Source organism: Budorcas taxicolor, chromosome 2, assembly GCF_023091745.1.
Source record: "Budorcas taxicolor isolate Tak-1 chromosome 2, Takin1.1, whole genome shotgun sequence".
In the NCBI taxonomy this organism is placed as follows: domain Eukaryota; kingdom Metazoa; phylum Chordata; class Mammalia; order Artiodactyla; family Bovidae; genus Budorcas; species Budorcas taxicolor.
Window position 1 is genome coordinate 139664500 of NC_068911.1, and position 19713 is coordinate 139684212.

The 19713-nt window shown below is 40.5% G+C and overlaps 1 protein-coding gene across 1 annotated transcript in view; it reads left to right on the top strand.

Moving 5' to 3' along the window:
- The first annotated feature begins 12066 nt into the window (after positions 1–12066).
- The window catches only part of CPO (carboxypeptidase O), a 32527-nt gene continuing 24880 nt past the window's right edge, over positions 12067–19713 (top strand). Inside the window, exon 1 of the mRNA XM_052653324.1 lies at positions 12067–12134. Coding sequence (XP_052509284.1) covers positions 12067–12134 — 68 coding nt within the window. The remainder of the gene's footprint in view (positions 12135–19713) is intronic.

Consider the following 19713-nt stretch of genomic DNA (forward strand, 5'->3'; position numbering starts at 1 on the left):
TAGAAGCTATCAAGCATATAACACAATATTATTAACTATAATGACCATCCTGTAGAAGTTATTCATCTTCTAACTGAAATTTTGAATACTTTGACCAAAATCTCCTCTTTTTTCCCAACCTTCTTTCCCTGGTGACCAGCATCCTACTCTCTGTTTCTATGAGTTTGGCTATTTTAGATTCCACAGATAGTAAGGGCATATTTGTCTGTCTTTCTCTGACTTATTTCTCTTAGTCTAATGCCCTCAAGTTCCATCCAAGTTACAGCAAGTGGCAGGATTTCTTTCTTTCTCCATGGCTGAATGTTACTCTATTATATATTTCTCTATCTACATAAAATTTTCTTTATTGATTCATCTGTTGATAGACACTTAGGTTGTCTCCATATCTTTTGCCTCCCTTTTGAATGCCTTCCATTTAAATATCACCATTGACAAAGCCCCAATGGTGACAAATCAGAAGTGTTATGTTTTTCTTTTTAATTTGATTTGTTTAAACTCATAAGAAACAAAATCAGTTTTTGAAAACCAATTGGTAGCTGATATGGAATGAGGTACTACTATCCAGCTGTGAAAGAGATGAAAAAGTATCCAAAGGGCTAATTCCTAAGCTAATTGCCCTTACCATACCTTGGTTCTATGTCCATCTCACCTCCAGGCAGGTTGCTGGGGTTTCTGGAGGAAATCCAAGCTCCTCACTGGTAGCTCTTCAGCCTCCTTACCCTCCCATCTACACTCCTGGCACTTGAGAGCCTGTATTTCCTTCCTGTTCCTCTTTCTTCCCCTAATGACCTAGACAGAAGATACTTTAGCACAAAAAAGAAACAAAGAACAGTTTGTTATCTCCACAAAAAGATAGAGGACCTGCCATACAGTATTGGGAACAAAGTAGACAGGGCAAGCAAGCAATGAGATAAAATATATATATATATTTTAGAGCCAACTAGTATGTGACGCTATTTAGCTAGTGCATAATTTTCTGTAGTTTGCTGGCTGTGTTTTGGAAGCCTGATAAGATCTGGCCGTGGAGGATTGCTCCTGTTCTTCCAAACCTCAGTCTTGTTTCTGCATTTAATTATTCACTAAGTCCAAAAAGACAAAGACCAATTGTATTTACTTTTTTTCATTGGTCCTGGAATCTGGTTGGTGTGTTGGCTGGATCATCTGAGAAGCAGATGCCAAGATGGACTTGGAAGTGGAAAAGATGTATAGGGGAGTAGTCCTTGTGAAAGAAAACAGGCGTAGGAAGCAGGAGAACCTTCGGAACTTGATGCAGTTCCGACACTCATTAAAGAGAGAGGGAGGAAAGGAGGATTGAATAGACCATGGTGCAGTTCCAAGGATATTGCTCGTAGAATAACCCTGCATATATACAAGGGAGAGCTCTTATGCCATCCCTGTATTCTGTCATTGATTGGGGGATGTCCAGGTAGCGCAGAGTTTTAGCTTGAATACTGAGTAAGATTCTGAAGGCATCCATAGCCAGAGATTGGCAGAAGTTTCCTTTTTGAAAGTGAATCTCAATGGGGGTGCTCCCACAGCTGCTATAGCTGGTAAAAGGGAAGCAGATAGAAACAGAAAGTTAAGTGCCTAGCTGTATACATGAGATGGTAGACATAGCCAAGATTTGTGTCATTTGACAAGGACATCATGCATCCATCCATGAATCCATGGACCCACCCACTTAACTATCCACCCATACACTCGTGTATCGCCTTAGATGACAGCAGCAATCTCTGAAGGTTCTCTCAAAACACGAATCTTATCCGTGGTGCTACCTCAGAAACCAAATCTAGATTTTGCCTCTTTGCTACCACAGCCACAGTCAGTGAGTGACAACTAGCCTGTATCTTTACCCAATTTACTTCTGTTCCTAATTTAACATACACTTCTGAGATGAGGTCCCTTAATAAACCCCAGTTTTTACCAGTCTGAGACACCTCTTTCTTGAGTCTTAATGATACTTTGCTCCACTGGATAGACCATAATTATGTTATGGACCTTTGACTCATAATTATGTTATGGACCTTTGACTCATAATTATGTTATGGACCTTTGACTCAGTGTTGTGGGCATAAAAGGTGCATGGCAAGTGATGAGGTTCACTGTGATGTCCTTGGGTTCAGGGTCAATAAGAACAGCTAAAGGATAGCAGAGGTAGTGAGACAGCTTGGCTGTGTGCCTTCCAGTTCTGAAGTCACAGAAACTGTTTACCTTCAAGATAACCCTGGCCTTTGGTTATAATATTTCATAGCATCCTCTTTCCAACTAATACGGCCACCAGCCATGAGAAATCATGGACTTGATTTTGAGAGCATATTATCTTGGAGGATAAAGATGGTGGAATTGTCTAGGGCTTGGCAGATAATAAAAAGAGGTTGATTTTTCAAAGAGATATTCCTGCCAATTAGAAATATATCTTCCACTATATCAGCAGTCTCTAAGGTCCTTTGCATTTCTTTCACCCTATTACTTATTCTATCAAAGGACATGGATCTCACCATAATAGGAACTAATTCCCTTTTTCTTTCTAAAACAATGTTTACATTTTGGCAGGCCTTCTCTCACATGGTTTAAAGAAACACATGTGTTTGCAGGCATTCTATCAAGTAGTTTAGAGAACATAAAACTTGCAGTAATAATTTTGGGGAGTAAATTTTATTGTTATGGCTTTAAAACACAATCAAATAAAAACAAGAATTCCATTAGTAGTTGAATATTGTAATAATAGAGTTGAGAATAAATTTTACTGCTAAAAGAACTATAAAACAGCAATAATAAAAAACACTATTATTGTGAATAAATTGTGTTGAGATGACTAACTAGAAAGCTATAAAACACAATGATAAGGAATAATCTAATCACCAGAAAAGATATGATAATAATTCACGCTTGTTAGTGAGGAGTCCGTGGTTTCAGCTCATTGGCCCCGGGTGCTCTAGGTTACTTGCCTGCATTCCATAAGGTTGCAGAAAGATAATCTTTGACCATTGGATTGGCAGGAGACTACATATTACAGAGAAATTGGACATGGGGATTGAAGAAAATCCAATTATCAGTGAAAACCCTGTGTAGTACTGCCAAACATCCTCACAATGTATTCTTAAAAATTATTTGCAGGTTTCCAATAACAATTTGTATGCATAATTTGACCATGCATTTCACATACTTCTTATTTTTATTTATGTTCTTTTTCTTCAGAATGATTGCGTGGGATTGCATATCTATTGAGAGGAAAAGCCTATTTAATCTTGCTTTTTATTTAAACTACCCATGCATCCCTGAGTCCATCTGGGTCCCCTTCCAATTAGCAGAAGCACAGAAAGAAAACACCCTTATCTCCTATGTTCCTCTCTCCCTCTGTGGAGCTCTCAGCTCCATGAAAACATTTGCTTCAGAGTTAGGACCACCCAGGTGGCTGACCTGTCTCTGCATTTAGGTGAGAGGAAGAATATCGCAGGGGTTGCATTTTACTTCTCGTTCTGAACACCATCAAAATTCAAATTCAAGATTTCCAAACTGGCAATTTCCCCAGGGGGATGAAGGAAGATTATTAACAATGAAGTCTCTATTAGGCCACAGAGGCGCGCTGCGAAATTTTCTGTACTTCCCACCTCCTCTCTCTTCTTGGTCCTTTTTGAACCAACTCTAGTTGACTTTTGTCTTTTCACATGCCATATACTGACTGAAATTGCTCTTTTCAAGGTCTCCAGGAATCTCTATCCTGCTAGCTCTCAGCCCTCATCAGACTTAACCTCTTTGCAGGATTTGGCGCAGTGGGTAACTCTCACTTTCTTAAAATGCTCTTCTCACTTGACTTCTGGGACACAACAGTCTCAGTTTTCTGTATGCCTCACTGGCTGTTTTTTCTTAATTTCCATTGCTGGATTTCTCCTCTTCCATACCACAATCTCTAAATGTTATACTGACCTGCACCTCAGTCCTTGTTCTTCCCTTCTCAGTCTATGCTTGGCCCCTGGAAGGGCTCCTCTGTGTGGCTTCAAACACCAGCTCTTTCATCCCAGATAGCCACAAATGTACGCACTTCACTCCAGCTTTCCTTCACGATCCAGCCTGCTATAGCTGCTGCCCATTTCTAAGTCCTTGGGGTGTCTAAGAAACATCTCAAAATTATCAACCCTAGATCGAATCTTGACTTTCCATCCCCTCAGAGTCCCTCTTCCTTTGATTTCCCCCATATCATAAACAGTCACTACTATTCAGTCCATTTCGTGGCCCCTCAATCTAGGAGTTGTCTTGAGGTTCCTAATTTCCTCATACTTTGTATTTATTCCATAAGCATATGTGTTAGTCTGCTGTTAAAATAAATTCCCAGTGCGACCATGGCTTACCATGTAGTCCATGACATTCAGCCCTGAGCCCCATCATCTCTCCCCTGGAATGCTGTGGTAACCTTCCCCACTGCTCTTTCTGTCTTCATTTTTTATTATAAATTTAATTATTTATCACTGAAGGATAATTGCTTTACAATATCATGTTGGTTTCTGCCATACATCAACATGAGTCAGCCATAGGCATACATATGTCTCCTCTCTCTTGAACCTCCCTCCTACCTCCCACCCCTTCCCAGTCCTCTAGGTTGTTACAGAGCCCCTGTTCTAGTTCCCTGAGTCAAGCAACAAATTCCTATTGGTTATCTATTTTACGTATGGTAGGGTATATGCTATCATGTTAGTTTCTCCATTCGTCCCCAGGTCTCCCTCCTCCCTCCAACCTATGTCTATAAGTCTGTTCTCTATGTCTGTATCTCCATTATACCCTGGAAATAGGTTAATCAGTACTATCTTTCTAGATTGCATATATATGATATTAGTTTTCTCTTTCTGACTCACTTCACTCTGTATAATAGGCTCTAGGTTCATCTACCTCATTAGAACTGACTCAAATGCATTCCTTTTCATTGCTGAGTAATATTCCATTGTATATATGTACCACATTCTTTAATCATTCACTGTTGATGGATATCTAGGTTGCTTCCATGTCCTAGCTATTGTAAATAGTGCTGCAATGAACATTGGAGTACATGTGTCTTTTTCAATTTTGGTTTCTTCTGTGTCAGTTCAGTTCAGTCGCTCAGTCATGTCTGACTCTTTGCGACCCCATGAATTGCAGCCCGCCAGGCCTCCCTGTCCATCACCATCTCCTGGAGTTCACTCAGACTCACGTCCATTGAGTCTGTGATGCCATCCAGCCGTCTCATCCTGGGTCGTCCCCTTCTCCTCCTGCCCCCTCTGCATCATATAGTTGTTTTATCCCTAACTTTTTGAGGAATCTCCATACTGACTTCCATGGTGGCCATATCATTTTACATTCCCACAAAAGTGTAAGAGGGTTCCTTTCTCTGCACAGCTTCTCCAGGATTTAGGATTTTTTGATGGTGGCCATTTTGACTGGTGTGAGGTAATATCTCATTGTACTTTTGATTTACATTTCTCTAATAATGAGTGACTGCAGCCATGAAATTAAAAGACACTTACTCCTTGGAAGGAAATTTATGACCAACCTAGATAGCATATTGAAAAGCAGAGACATTACTTTGCCAACAAAGGTCCGTCTAGTTAAGGCTATGGTTTTTCCTGTGGTCATGTATGGATGTGAGAGTTGGACTGTGAAGAAAGCTGAGCTGCGAAGAATTGATGCTTTTGAACTGTGGTGTTGGAGAAGACTCTTGAGAGTCCCTTGGACTGCAAGGAAATCAAATCAGTCCGTTCTGAAGGAGATCAGCCCTGGGATTTCTTTGGAAGGAATGATGCTAAAGCTGAAACTCCAGTACTTTGGCCACCTGTTGCAAAGAGTTGACTCATTGGAAAAGCCTCTGATGCTGGGAGGGATTGGGGGCAGGAGGAGAAGGGGACGACCGAGGATGAGATAGCTGGATGGCATCACCGACTCGCTGGACGTGAGTTTGAGTGAACTCCGGGAGTTGGTGTTGGACAGGGAGGCCTGGAGTGCTGCAATTTCATGGGGTCGCAAAGAGTCGGACACGACTGAGCAACTGAACTGAAATGAACTGAACTGAATAATGAGTGATGTTGAGCATCTTTTCATGTGTTTATTAGCCATCTCTATATCTTCTTTGAGAAATGTCTGTTTAGGTCTTCTGCCCACGTTTTGATTTGGTTGCTTTTTTAAATATTGAGCTACTTGTATAAAATAGATAACTAATGTGAACATATTGTATAGCACAAGGAACTCTACTCAGTGTCTATTGTGACCTGTTGAGGCTGTTCAGTTGTGGTGACCTGTTGAGGCTATTCAATCACTCAGTCTTGTCTGACTCTTTGAGACCTCATGGACTGCAGCATGCCAGTCTTCCCTGTCCTTCACCATCTCCCAGAGCTTGTCCAAATTCACATCCATTGAGTTGGTGATGCCATCCAACCATCTCATTATCTGTTGTCCCCTTCTCCTACCTTCAATCTCTCCCAGCGTCCAGGTCTTTTCCAATGAATTAGTTCTTTGCATCAGGTGGCCCAAAGTATTGGAGCTTCAGCTTCATTATCAGTCCTTCAAATGAACATTTAGGGTTGATTTCTTTCAGGATTGACTGGTTTGATCTCTTTGCCATCCAAAGGACCCTCAAGAGTCTTCTCCAGCACCAGAGTTCAAAACCATCAATTCTTTGGCACTCTCACATCTGTACATGGCTACTGGAAAAACCATTGCTTTGACTGTATTGACCTGTGTCGGCAAATTAATGTCTCTGCTTTTTAACATGCTGTCTAGGTTTGTCATTGCTTTTCTTCCAAAGTGCAAGTTCAGTTCAGTTCAGTTATTCAGTCATGTCCAACTCTTTGTGACCCCATGGACTGCAGCACCCCAGGCTGCCCTTTCCATCACCAACTCCCAGAGCTTGCTCAAACTCATGTCCATCAAGTTGGTGATGCCATCCAACCATCTCATCCTCTGTCATCCCCTTCTCCCCTTGCCATCAATCTTTCCCAGCATCAGGGTCTTTCCCAATGAGTCAGTTCTTCACATCAGGTGGCCAAAGTATTGGAGTTTCAGATTCAGCTTCCAATGAATATTCGGACTGATTTCCTTTATGATTGACTGATTTGATCTCCTTGCAGTCCAAGGGATTCCCAAGAGTCTTCTCCAACACTGCAGTTCAAAAGCATCAGTTCTTTGGTGCTCAGCTTTCTTTATAACCTAACACTCACATCCATACATAACTATTGGAAAAACAATAGCTTTGACTAGATGGCACTTGGTTGGCAAAGTAATGTCTCTGCTTTTTGATATGCTATCTAGGTTGGTCATAACTTTTCTTCCAAGGAGCAAGCGTCTTTTAATTTCATGGCTGCAGTCACCATCTGCAGTGCTTTTGGAGACCAAAAATATAAAGTCTGTCACTGTTTCCATTGTTTCCCCATCTATTTGCCATGAAGTGATGGGACTGGATGCCATGATCTTCACTTTTAAAATGTTGTGTTTTAAGTCAGCTTTTTAACTCTTTCAGTTTCATCAAGAAGGCGCTTTAGTTCCTCTTTGCTTTCTGCCATAAGGGTGGTGTCATCTGCATACCTGAGGTTATTGATATTTCTTCCAGTAATCTTGATTCCAGCTGTGCCTCATACAGTCCAACATTTCTGATGATGTACTCTGCATATAAGTTAAATAAGCAGGATGACAGTATACAGCCTTGAGGTCCTCCTTTCCCAATTTGAAACCAGTCTGCTATTCCATGTCCAGTTGTAACTGTTGCTTCTTGACCTGCATACAGATTCCTCATGAGGTAGGTAAGGTGGTCTCGTATTTCCGTCTCTTTCAGAATTTTCCACAGTTTGTTGTGATCCACACAGTCAAAGGCTTTGGTGAAGTCAATAAAGCAGAAGTAGATGTTTTCCTGGAATTCTCTTATTTTTTCTATGATCCAACTAATGTTGGCGATTTGATCTCTGGTTCCTCTGCCTCTTCTAAATCCAGGTTGAACATTTGGAAGTTCTCAGTTCACATACTGTTGAAGCCTAGCTTGGAGAATTTTGAACATTACTTTGCTAGCATGTGAGATGAGTGCAATTGTGTAGCAGTTTCAACATACTTTGGCATTGCCTTTCTTTGGGATTGGAATGAAAACTGACCTTTTCCAGTCCTGTGGCCACTGCTGAGTTTTCCAAATTTGTTGGCATATTGAGTGCAGCACTTTCACAGCATCATCTTTTAGAATTTGAAATAGCTCAGCTGGAATTCCATCACCTCCACTAGCTTTGTTCGTAGTGATGCTTTCTAAGGCCCACTTAACTTCACATTCCAGGATGTCTGGCTCTAGGTGAGTGGTCACACCATCTTGGTTATCTGGGTCATGAAGATCTTTTTGTGTAGTTCTTCTGTGTATTCTTGCCATCTTTTCTTAATATCTTCTGCTTCTGTTATTTCCATACCATTTCTGTCCTTTATTGTGCCCATCTTTGCATGAAATGATCCCTTGGTATCTCTAATTTTCTGGAAGAGCTCACTAGTGTTTACCATTCTGTTGTTTTACTCTATTTCTTTGCATTGTTTACTTAAAAAGGCTTTCTTATCTCTCCTTGCTATTCTCTGGAACTCTGCATTCAGATGGGTATATCTTCCCTTTTCTCCTTTGCCTTTTGCTTTTCTTCTTTTCTCAGTTATTTGTAAGGCCTCCTCAGACAACCATTTTCCTTTTGCATTTCTTTTTCTTGGGGATCGTTTTGATCACCACCTCCTGTACAGTGTTATGAACCTCCATCCATAGTGGTGACCTGAATGGGACGGAAAGCCAAAAGGGATGGTATGTATGTATAAATACGATTGATTGATTTTGCTATACAGTAGAAACTAACACAGCATACTGTGTGGTCCCTTCAGTCATGCCCAACTCTGTAACACTATGAACTCTAGCTGGCCATTTTCCTCTGTCCTTGGAGATTCTCCAGACAAGATTACTGGAGTGGGTTCCCATTCCCTCCTCCAGAGGACCTTACTGACGCAGGGATGGAACCCATGTCTGTTATGTCTCCCACATTGGCAAGCAGGTCTTTACCACTAGTGGCACCTGGGTAGCCCAACACAACATTGTAAAGCAACTTTACATCAATAAGATTAATTAAAAATAAAAATATCAAAACGCAACTTGTTCAGTGATTTCTTAGAATAAAATCCAAAGTCCATACTGTGGCCCATGGTTTCTACAAGATCTGGCTCTTGCCTATCTCTCTGACTTCATTTTCCATCACTCTCTCTTGCTCCCACTTCACTTAAACACTGATTTTCTTCCAGTTCCTCTATCACGCCAAACTCATTTCCTCCCTACACGTTTGGTCCCTTTACTTAAAATACCTTTTCTACTGACCTTTGAAGAACCACGTCATTCGGAACTGTCTTACATCAGTCAGGAATGGCTCTCTATCTCAATATATTCTTGGCCCATATCTTTCCTTACTTTCATTTCCTTTACTCAAAACTGTATTATTTGTTTGTGAACTTGCTTATTCTCTTCTCAATTCTACTGTGAATTCCATTTAAAGAACCTCATTCATCTTGTGTGTATTGATCTTTGTAATAGTGCTTGGTACCTGGTAAGTACTCATTACATTTTTGTAGAATAAATGAATGGATGAATGATCATACAAGGCAAAGGATTTAGATGGATCCCCAAATGCTAGAACCCTAACCCCCACCATGAGGGGAGATGCTTAGTGGCTCAGTTGTGTCTGACTCTTTGTGACCATTTGGACTATAGCCAGCTACTGTCCTCTGTCCATGTGATTTTTCAGGCAAGGTTTTTCAGGAAGTAGATTGCCACTTCCTCCTCTAGGGGATCTTCCTGTTTCAGGGATTGAACCCATGTCTCCTGCATTGCAGGCAGATTCTTTACTGCAGAGCTTCCCTGGTGACTCAGATGGTAAAGAATCTGCCTGCAATGCAGGAGACCCGGGTTGAATTTCTGAGTCAGGAAGATCTCCTGGAGAATTCCATTGGCAGAGGAGCCCGTTGGGACTGCAAAGCATTGGACACGTCTGAACAACGAACACACACACAGCTCAAATGCTAAGAACTCTGTTTAAACCCTTTACATCTCTGCACTAAAATTTGCCTAGCTCAGTTAGATTTTTATCATTAATCTCAACTTGAACCTTTGTTTTACTGGTCGCTGTTTGAGATTTGAGGCATATCCTGGGTTTGTCTAAAAACATGGGGGTGGGAGGCAGTGTCTGACAAGAGTCCTTGATGTAAGAAGAATGTATGAGGAAATCCACTTGGGAAAGGATTTAACACATTTTCATCGCTCAGATATGGAGAGGCCTGGGTTTGTTTAAGAAGCTGATGATGTGGTCCATCAGAACAAGAGAAGACATTTGACCCCAGATAAAGCCTTAGATTGCAGAGTGAAGTGAAGATCCCAAATAATAATCAGGCCCACCATGACCAAAGTGTTATGCCCAAGTCGCGAAATCTCCCAATGATCACCAGGGAGCCGATATCCGATGCAAAAGCAAGAGTTTTTATTATCAAGCTCGAGCTGGGGCTCCCACCGTTATCGACACAGCGGCTATAGGGAGGAGCCCTGGGTTTTGGATTACATTGCTTATCTAGCGAGTGTTCATGAAAAGACAAGAATTTCTAGGTAGGGGGACGTCTGATTGGTCACTTTCTTTCAAAGGCTTGTGTGTTGGTTTTTGATTGGTCCCTATTACATAGTGTGAGGCTCAGAGAACCGCACTCTGAAAAGGACATTCAGGGACAGCCTCTAGTGGACTGACAAAGTTTATTATCCAATTGTGTAGTTTTATAATTTTCAGGGAATAGAGCATAAGACAGACTTGCACGTAGCCATTTCAGATGAACATCAAAGCATTTAAGCATAAAATATAGTTCCCACCGCCCAAGCCGTAGCATAGCTTTGGCGAAACTCTAAAGGGAGTCTTATCATGAAACAACAGTCCTTGCTCTCAGAAACAGGTGGTCAGAAGGAAGCCTTCGAACGCCTCAAGGCCGGGCGTATAACCCTTCGTTATCCGTTCCCAGCCTCAGGCACTCAGTGAACGCTCATAACCCTTTGTTATGCTCATTCCACCTTCCAACCTTCGTCAAGAGTGGAGCAAATACATTTTCAGTATTTGCTCAAAGCTTTCCAGCTCCTCCACACCTAGGTAGACCACAAGTTCCTGAACGTAAGTCAGGAGATTCTGGTCTGGGGTCCGATTGGCTCGTGGGTGGTGGGGTGAGGTCAGGGGATTTCCAAAGGCTCTTTTCCTGGAACCTTACAAAATGTTTTTCTGTTAACAAAATGGAGTAGCTTAGATTCTTCAAGAGCAGAAGACACACCCCCTATTATACTGTTGTGCACCGAGCCCGTATCTCCAAACCAACCGAGAGAGTGAACAAGTCCACCGTGGTAATGCAAAGGCAAGAAGGGAATTTTTATTTCTAGCGCGCTAGGGCTCAAGCCTCATCCGACGCAGCGGAATCAGACGAGAGCCCCGAACAAAGCAGTATGGCAGTTTATATACAGTCAGCTCTTTGTCTCAGTTACAGGGTACTTGGCGATACCTGATTGGACAGGCAGAATGAGCTCATGCAACGCCTTCCTTATGCTATCGCATATAGAAATCTTTCCTTATTTGGTTAAGGAATGTTCTTCAAGAAAACAGGAAACATGACTCAGGTCCCCGGCGCTGTTATGCACCTCATTGAGCCGACCACCCTGCCTAACAATACTTAGTGACCTGTGTGGAGAAAGAACAGGAGTAGTCTGCTCTTGAATATGGGTGATGGGAATTCCTAGAACTGAGGACTTTACACAGGGAAGAAACTCCTTTCTGCATCTGGGGGAGCCAAGAACTTTGATAAAGTTGGTTTTAAAGGAGAAAAAAGTCAAATAATTTTCCACTATTTAAAAAAAGCTGTTTGAAGACATGATGGATTTAACGAAGCAACTGCTCACATATTAACTTCTACTGAGACATCCAGTAACTGACTTATCTTATCTTGATTGTGGGAACCTATGCCCTTATGCATTCTCAGAGACACAGGATCCACTGTACGAGAAGCACAGGGTTTTCTAGCTTTCTTTACAGAACAATGAAACCTCTGCTTGGAACCTTTTATCTGTTGGGTATGCTGGTTCCTGGTTGGTTGGGATACGATAGGTGAGTATGAGGTGGAAAGAGGGGTGACTGGTATGATTTGGATTGTCTAAATGCAAAGCTTCTTTTTAATGTCAGTGCAGTTGGGTTCTGCACTCTTCCTACCCATTACACACACCACCATGTAATGAGGATAATAGTGACTGAAATTTTGTCACTGAGTATTACTCTGTGTGTGTGTGTTAGTTGCTCAGTCATGTCTGCCTCTTTGCAACCCCGTGGACGGTAGCTTGCCAAGCTCCTCTGTCCATGGGATTCTTCAGGCAAGAATACTTTTCCAGGGGCTCTTCCCAACCCAGGAATCAAACTGAGCGTTACTCTGCTGCTGCTGCTGCTAAGTTACTTCAGTCGTGTCCAACCCTTTACAACCCCATGCATCGTAGCCCACCAGGCTCCTCTGTCCGTGGGATTCTCCAGGCAAGAAAACTGGAGTGAGCCACTCCCTTCTCCAGAGCATTACTCTAATAATCTTTAAATAAAAATATAGATCTTCAACAAAGATTTCCTAGCACAGTGTATGATAAATACCAATAGATATGTCATATTTTGTAATTGAAAAAAGAAAACTGTAATGAAAATTCTATATCCTTCATTTACATAATTTCTCCATTGATAAATCACATTATTCTAATTATTCAGAAAATGTTTTAAGTGTTTAAAACTACCAAACAATTTCACTAAGACATAATTACTGTTGATGTTTTTGAATAGATAGTGAATAGTTAATTAAGCATATAGTACTACTGCAAACATTTTTCAGTTGAGTTGTCTTATACAAAATCTCTTATGGCATTCATAACTTATTGAAAACATAATGCAATCACTAATAATATTCCATCATTGCTACCCTATAAGGCAGAGTGATTTCTACTGTTGTTTTATACATAATGCTGTGGTGCACATCCAGCCATATGATAATTTTTGTTGTTATTGTTGCAATTTTAAAAATAATTTCCCTAACATAAGAAGTGGAATCACTGGATGAGAGGCTGTAAAAAACTCAAGAATCTTGCTACACATTGCCAAAGTGCTCTAGAAAAACTGCATCAGTTTACACTTCCAACTACAGTGTATGAAAGCACTTTTTAAGCATTTTCCAATTTGACAAGTGAAAAATACCCACAGTTACTTATACTTCATTTTGTTGATTTCTTATAAGGTTAAGTATTTTGTCTTATTTATTACCCATTTTATCAGTTTATAAACTGCTCATTCATGTCATTTACCCATTTTGTGTTCTTTCTCCACTCATAATGATAACTTTTTTGAATATATAATATATATTAAACATTGTGTGTATGTGTAGTTTCAACATGAAATATATTCATGACATTGTACAGGAGACAGGGATCAAGACCATCCCCATGGAAAAGAAATGCAAAAAAGCAAAATGGCTGTCTGGGGAGGCCTTACAAATAGCTATGAAAAGAAGAGAGGAGAAAAGCAAAGGAGAAAAGGAAAGATATAAGCATCTGAATGCAGAGTTCCGAAGAATAGCAAGAAGAGATAAGAAAGCCTTCTTCAGCGATCAATGCAAAGAAATAGAGGAAAACAACAGAATGGGAAAGACTAGAGATCTCTTCAAGAAAATTAGAGATACCAAGGGAATATTTCATGCAAAGATGGGCTCAATAAAGGACAGAAATGGTATGGACCTAACAGAAGCAGTAGATATTAAGAAGAGGTGGCAAGAATACACAGAAGAACTGTACAAAAAAGAGCTTCACAACCCAGATAATCATGAGGATGTGATCACTAATCTAGAGCCAGACATCTTGGAATGTGAAGTCAAATGGGCGTTAGAAAGCATCACTACAAACAAAGCTAGTGGAGGAGATGGAATTCCAGTGGAGCTGTTTCAAATCCTGAAAGATGATGCTGTGAAAGTGCTGCACTCAACATGTCAGCAAATTTGGAAAACTCAGCAGTGGCCACAGGACTGGAAAAGGTCTGTTTTCATTCCAATCCCAAAGAAAGGCAATGCAAAAGAATGCTCAAACTACCACACAATTGCACTCATCTCACATGCTAGTAAAGTAATGTTCAAAATTCTCCAAGCCAGGCTTCAGCAATACATGAACCGTGAACTCCCTGATGTTCAATCTGGTTTTAAAAAAGGCAGAGGAATCAGAGATCAAATTGCCAACATCTGCTGGATCATGGAAAAAGCAAGAGAGTTCCAGAAAAACATCTATTTCTGCTTTATTGACTATGCCAAAGCCTTTGACTGTGTGGATCACAATAAACTGTGGAAAATTCTCAAAGAGATGGGAATACCAGACCACCTAACCTGCCTCTTGAGAAATCTGTATGCAGGTCAGGAAGCAACAGTTAGAACTGGACATGGAACAACATGCTGGTTCCAAATAGGAAAAGGAGTACGTCAAGGCTGTATATTGTCACCCTGCTTATTTAACTTCTATGCAGAGTACATCATGAGAAACGCTGGACTGGAAGAAACACAAGCTGGAATCAAGATTGCTGGGAGAAATATCAATAACCTCAGATATGCAGATGACACCACTCTTATGGCAGAAAGTGAAGAGAAGCTAAAAAGCCTTTTGATGAAAGTGAAAGAGGAGAGCGAAAAAGTTGGCTTAAAGCTCAACATTCAGAAAACAAAGATCATGGCATCTGGTCCCATCACTTCATGGGAAATAGATGGGGAAACAGTAAAAACAGTGTCAGACTTTATTTTTTGGGGCTCCAAAATCACTGCAGATGGTGACTGCAGCCATGAAATTAAAAGACGCTTACTCCTTGGAAGAAAAGTTATGACCAACCTAGATAGCATATTGAAAAGCAGAGACATTACTTTGCCGACTAAGGTCCGTTTAGTCAAGGCTACGGTTTTTCCAGTGGTCATGTATGGATGTGAGAGTTGGACTGTGAAGAAGGCTGAGCACCGAAGAATTGATGCTTTTGAACTGTGGTGTTGGAGAAGACTCTTGAGAGTCCCTTGGACTGCAAGGAGATCCAACCAGTCCATTCTGAAGGAGATCAGCCCTGGGATTTCTTTGGAAGGAATGATGCTAAAGCTGAAGCTCCAGTACTTTGGCCACCTCATGTGAAGAGCTGACTCATTGGAAAAGACTCTGATGCTGGAAAGGATTGGGGGCAGGAGGAGATGGGGACGACTGAGGATGAGATGGCTGGATGGTATCACGAACTCGATGGATGTGAGTCTGAGTGAACTCCGGGAGATGGTGATGGACATGGAGGCCTGGCGTGCTGCAGTTCATGGGGTTGCAAAGAGTCAGACATGACTGAGTGACTGAACTGAACTGAATATTATACATAGTTTATATTCTGCACATTTAATATATCTCATCATGCATGTGTGGTTATAAACAGTGTTTCCCCTTTAGTTTCATGTTTAATGTAATCCTACAGCAAACACACTCTCACTGAACAGAGAAATCCAGTCCAATTTTTGCCCTAGATTAACTGTATGACCTCAGCCTGTCCCTCAGCTTCATAGACAGTCTGATTTCAGATACATAAAGGAAGTCCAGGATCTATGTGATACCTAAAGCTGTTTACATCACCATCTCATGTTTTCATTCCTTTACTTGGGTTTCATATAGATACTGCATTTATCTTTTCTTCTGAGATTCTTCATTCATAAATCAGAGACAAAGACTTACATATGTCACAGGACTTTGATTGGAAGAAAAAACTTGTTTAAAATATCACAAACCTTCAAACTTACGTATTCTTTGAACCGGTATTCCTTCTTCTGTAAATTTATATTGAGAAAACAAGCTATGCAAAGAATCATATGCACTGAGATATAGCTTTATTTATAAGATGAACATGATATTAAATATTGTGACATTTGGAAACAACCTATGGGCCCCATATTAAGGTATGTAAATATTGATACATGACATATGACAGTAGGATATTATTTATCCATTAGAATAATAACTATGAAAAAATTAATAGCATGGGAAAAGACATGTGTTATGCTAAAAGAAAGATGCAGAATACAAGATGTAATAAAAATGCTTGAAAAAATAAAAGAAACCTGGTCTTTACCAAAATGGACACTGTTATCTTTGGCTGGTAATTCTTTCCCTTTTCCCTCAATTATTCTTCATTTTGCAAATATCTACAAAGGAGATACACAAAATTTTTATTTTAAAAATGATTGACAAGCCCAAGTTAAATTATGGAAATGATTTGGCTCAGATATGGGGAATCAGACAAGATGGCTTCCAGTGCACAGCTTCTCCCTCATCCCAGCACTTGAGCAAAACATTTCAAATCTGCCAGTCCTGGTCCTTGCTGATGGTTTTCATTTTCATTATTATTTACTGACATAAAATAATGTCCACTTTCATATGGCTCTGACCAACGCAAAACATAGATTAGCTGCCATTTTTGATCCTCCTTACATACTTTGTATGATGTAATCAGTTCAGTTTAGTTCAGTCACTTAGTTGTGTCAGACTCTTTGCGACCCCATGAACCACAGCACGCCAGGCCTCCCTGTCCATCACCAACTCCCGGAGTTCACTCAGACTCATGTGCATCGAGTCAGTGATGCCATCCAGCCATCTCATCCTCTGTCGTCCCTTTCTCCTTCTGCCCCCTATCCCTCCCAGCATCAGGATCTTTTCAAATGAGTCAGCTCTTCGCATCAGGTGCCCAAAGTATTGGAGTTTCAGCTTCAGCATCAGTCCTTCTAATGAACACCCAGGACTGATCTCCTTTAGGATGGACTGGTTGGATCTCCTTGCAGTCCAAGGCACTCTCAAGAGTCTTCTCCAATACCACACTTCAAAAGCATCAATTCTTCGGTGCTCAGCCTTCTTCACAGTCCAACTCTCACATCCATACATGACCACTGGAAAAACTATAGCCTTGACTAGATGGACCTTTGCTGGCAAAGTAATGTCTCTGCTTTTGAATATGCTGTCTAGGTTGGTCATAACGTTCTTTCCAAGGAGTAAGCGTCTTTTAATTTCATGGCTGCAGTCACCATCTGCAGTGATTTTGGAGCCCCAAAAAATAAAGTCAGCCACTGTTTCCACTGTTTCCCCATCTAATTGAAGTGATGGGACTGGATGCCATGATCTTTGTTTTCTGAATGTTGAGCTTTAAGCCAACTCTTTCACTCTCCTCTTTCACTTTCATCAAGAGGCTCTTTAGTTCTTCACTTTCTGCCATGAGGGTGGTGTCATCTGCATATCTGAGGTTATTGATTTTTCTCCCAGCAATCTTGATTCCAGCTTGTGCTTCCTCTAGCCCAGCATTTCTCATGATGTACTCTGCATAGAAGTTAAATAAGCAGGGTGACAATATACAGCTTTGACATATTCCTTTTCCTATTTGGAACCAGTATGTTGTTCCATGTCCAGTTCTAACTGTTGCTTCCTGACCTGCATACAGATTTCTCAAGAGGCAGGTCAGGTGGTCTGATGTTTCCATCTCTTTCAGAATTTTCCACAGTTTATTGTGTTCCACACAGTCAAAGGCTTTGGCATAGTCAATAAAGCAAAAATAGGTGTTTTTCTGGAACTCTCTTTCTTTTTCGACAATCCAGCGGATGTTGGCAATTTGATCTCTGGTTCCTCTGCCTTTTCTAAAACCAGCTTGAACATCTGATATAATAGTAGTCCAGAAAATCTACAATTAACAAGGATGACAAGCTTTGTAATCTTTCCCTTGATTATTTCGGGAGGTGGTCTATTATATATATTACATACTCCCAATATGTAGAATCATTTGAATCTAGCACTATGAATCAAGGATGGATGCTTCTGCATGCTCGGTCATGTCCAACTCTTTGTGAGCCTTTGGACTGTAGCCCACCAGGCTCCTCTGTCCATGGAATTTTCCAGGCAAGAATACTGGAGTGGGTTTCCATGCCCTCCTCCAAGGGGTCTTCCCAACCTGGGGACTGAACCCCTATCTCTTATATGTCCTGCATTGGCAGGCAGTTCTTTACCACTAACACCACCTGGGAAGCTCCAGAAATTACTGTCAAATACTATGCAGTCAGTAAAAATATTTATAATGAGTTTCTATTAGTTTGAGAAAATGTCTCTGGTAGAATATATAATAGAAAGAAGCAAATACAAAATTATATATAGATACAATTTGCACTGTGTTTATAAAAAAATATGCACTGATAAAAGCCTGAAGGGAAATATGTCAGAATATCTGCAGTGGTTAACTCAAGACGATGGGAGGATTATTCCTTCCTTCTCTTTTCTATTTTTCTTTTCTTTCTACTTCCTAAATTTTCCACTTATAAGCAAATGTTAATTTTGTAAGAAAGGAAAAAAATTGAAAATACATTACTGTCATGAAATATTCATGTAACTGTTTCCTAAGTATTTAAATACAAAATTTGCCTCAATATACATTAGGATTTTTTGCCTCTTTCAACATTCCAAAAAAAATTTCATCAGACAATCTTTGATCTGCAGTATTTATTAATAATGTACCCCAAGAGATCATTTTCTCTGTTAAACATTTTATGAATTCCTATTAAAAAAGAATACACAACGTACAATAATCTTTTCATTTGATCGTGAGATGAGACTGGTGATAATTCAGGGGATTAGCCAGCTTGTTCCTTCCCTCTCTACATGTATTATGCATCACCCAAGAAATTGCCTGGAAACAGGAAGCTGCCTTTTCTAAGTATATGGTTTATATGTTGTTTGAACTAAGTAACATTTGGGGTTTTGAGATATAAGTATTGTGTTTAATTTCATGTAAAATGATTAGCACTTCTAATATTAGGGGTTTTCATTCAAATCTCATATGGTTTACTTTTTTTGCATATTGTATGCACCCAGTCATTCAATGCTGGAGGCATCATACTCACACATTTTCCAGACATTTAACTGGGGCATATTTGAAGGTTGGTGCTTGATAGTGTCCAGTGACCTTTCATTTATTCCCTCTCATATTGTAAAATTGCCTGGGAATACCAGCTCAGTTGAAACAGGAATTCACCAGCTGCCAGGACTGCTTTTTAGTGTATTCACTTTCCTATGTCACCAAGTAGATGACTGTGATCGAAACAGACCTTTGCTGAACTGTGTGATGGAAAGAACTGTGTTGCCTTGAACAACCACCATCCCTGGTCCCAGAAAGCATCTGCAGTGATCCGCTTTCCCATTTGGACAGTCATTGTGAGCAGTGAGAATGAAGGGCTGAAAGGACTCTTATTAGCTTCATTTCCTCTCCTCTCCCCATTCTGCAAAAGCGCTGAAACTAGGTCCCAATGCACTTACAGTACTAATACTTATTTAGCTTTCTTTGTAGTCCAAATTAGAGATCGATAATTTTAAAAAAAATAGGCTAATAAACATTTTTATGCATATTTTCTAGAGTATAATAAATGTATAATTTGACTTCCCAGGTGGCGCTAGTGGTGAAGAACCCTCCTGCCAATGCAGGTAGATGTGAGATTTGTGGGTTGGATCCCAAAGTCAGGAAGATCCTGGGAAGAGGGCATGGCAACCCCCTCCAGTATTCTTGCCTGGAGAATCCTATGGACAGAGGAGGCTGGCAGCCCATGGGGTAGCAAAGAGTTGGACATGACAAGCGATTTAGCATG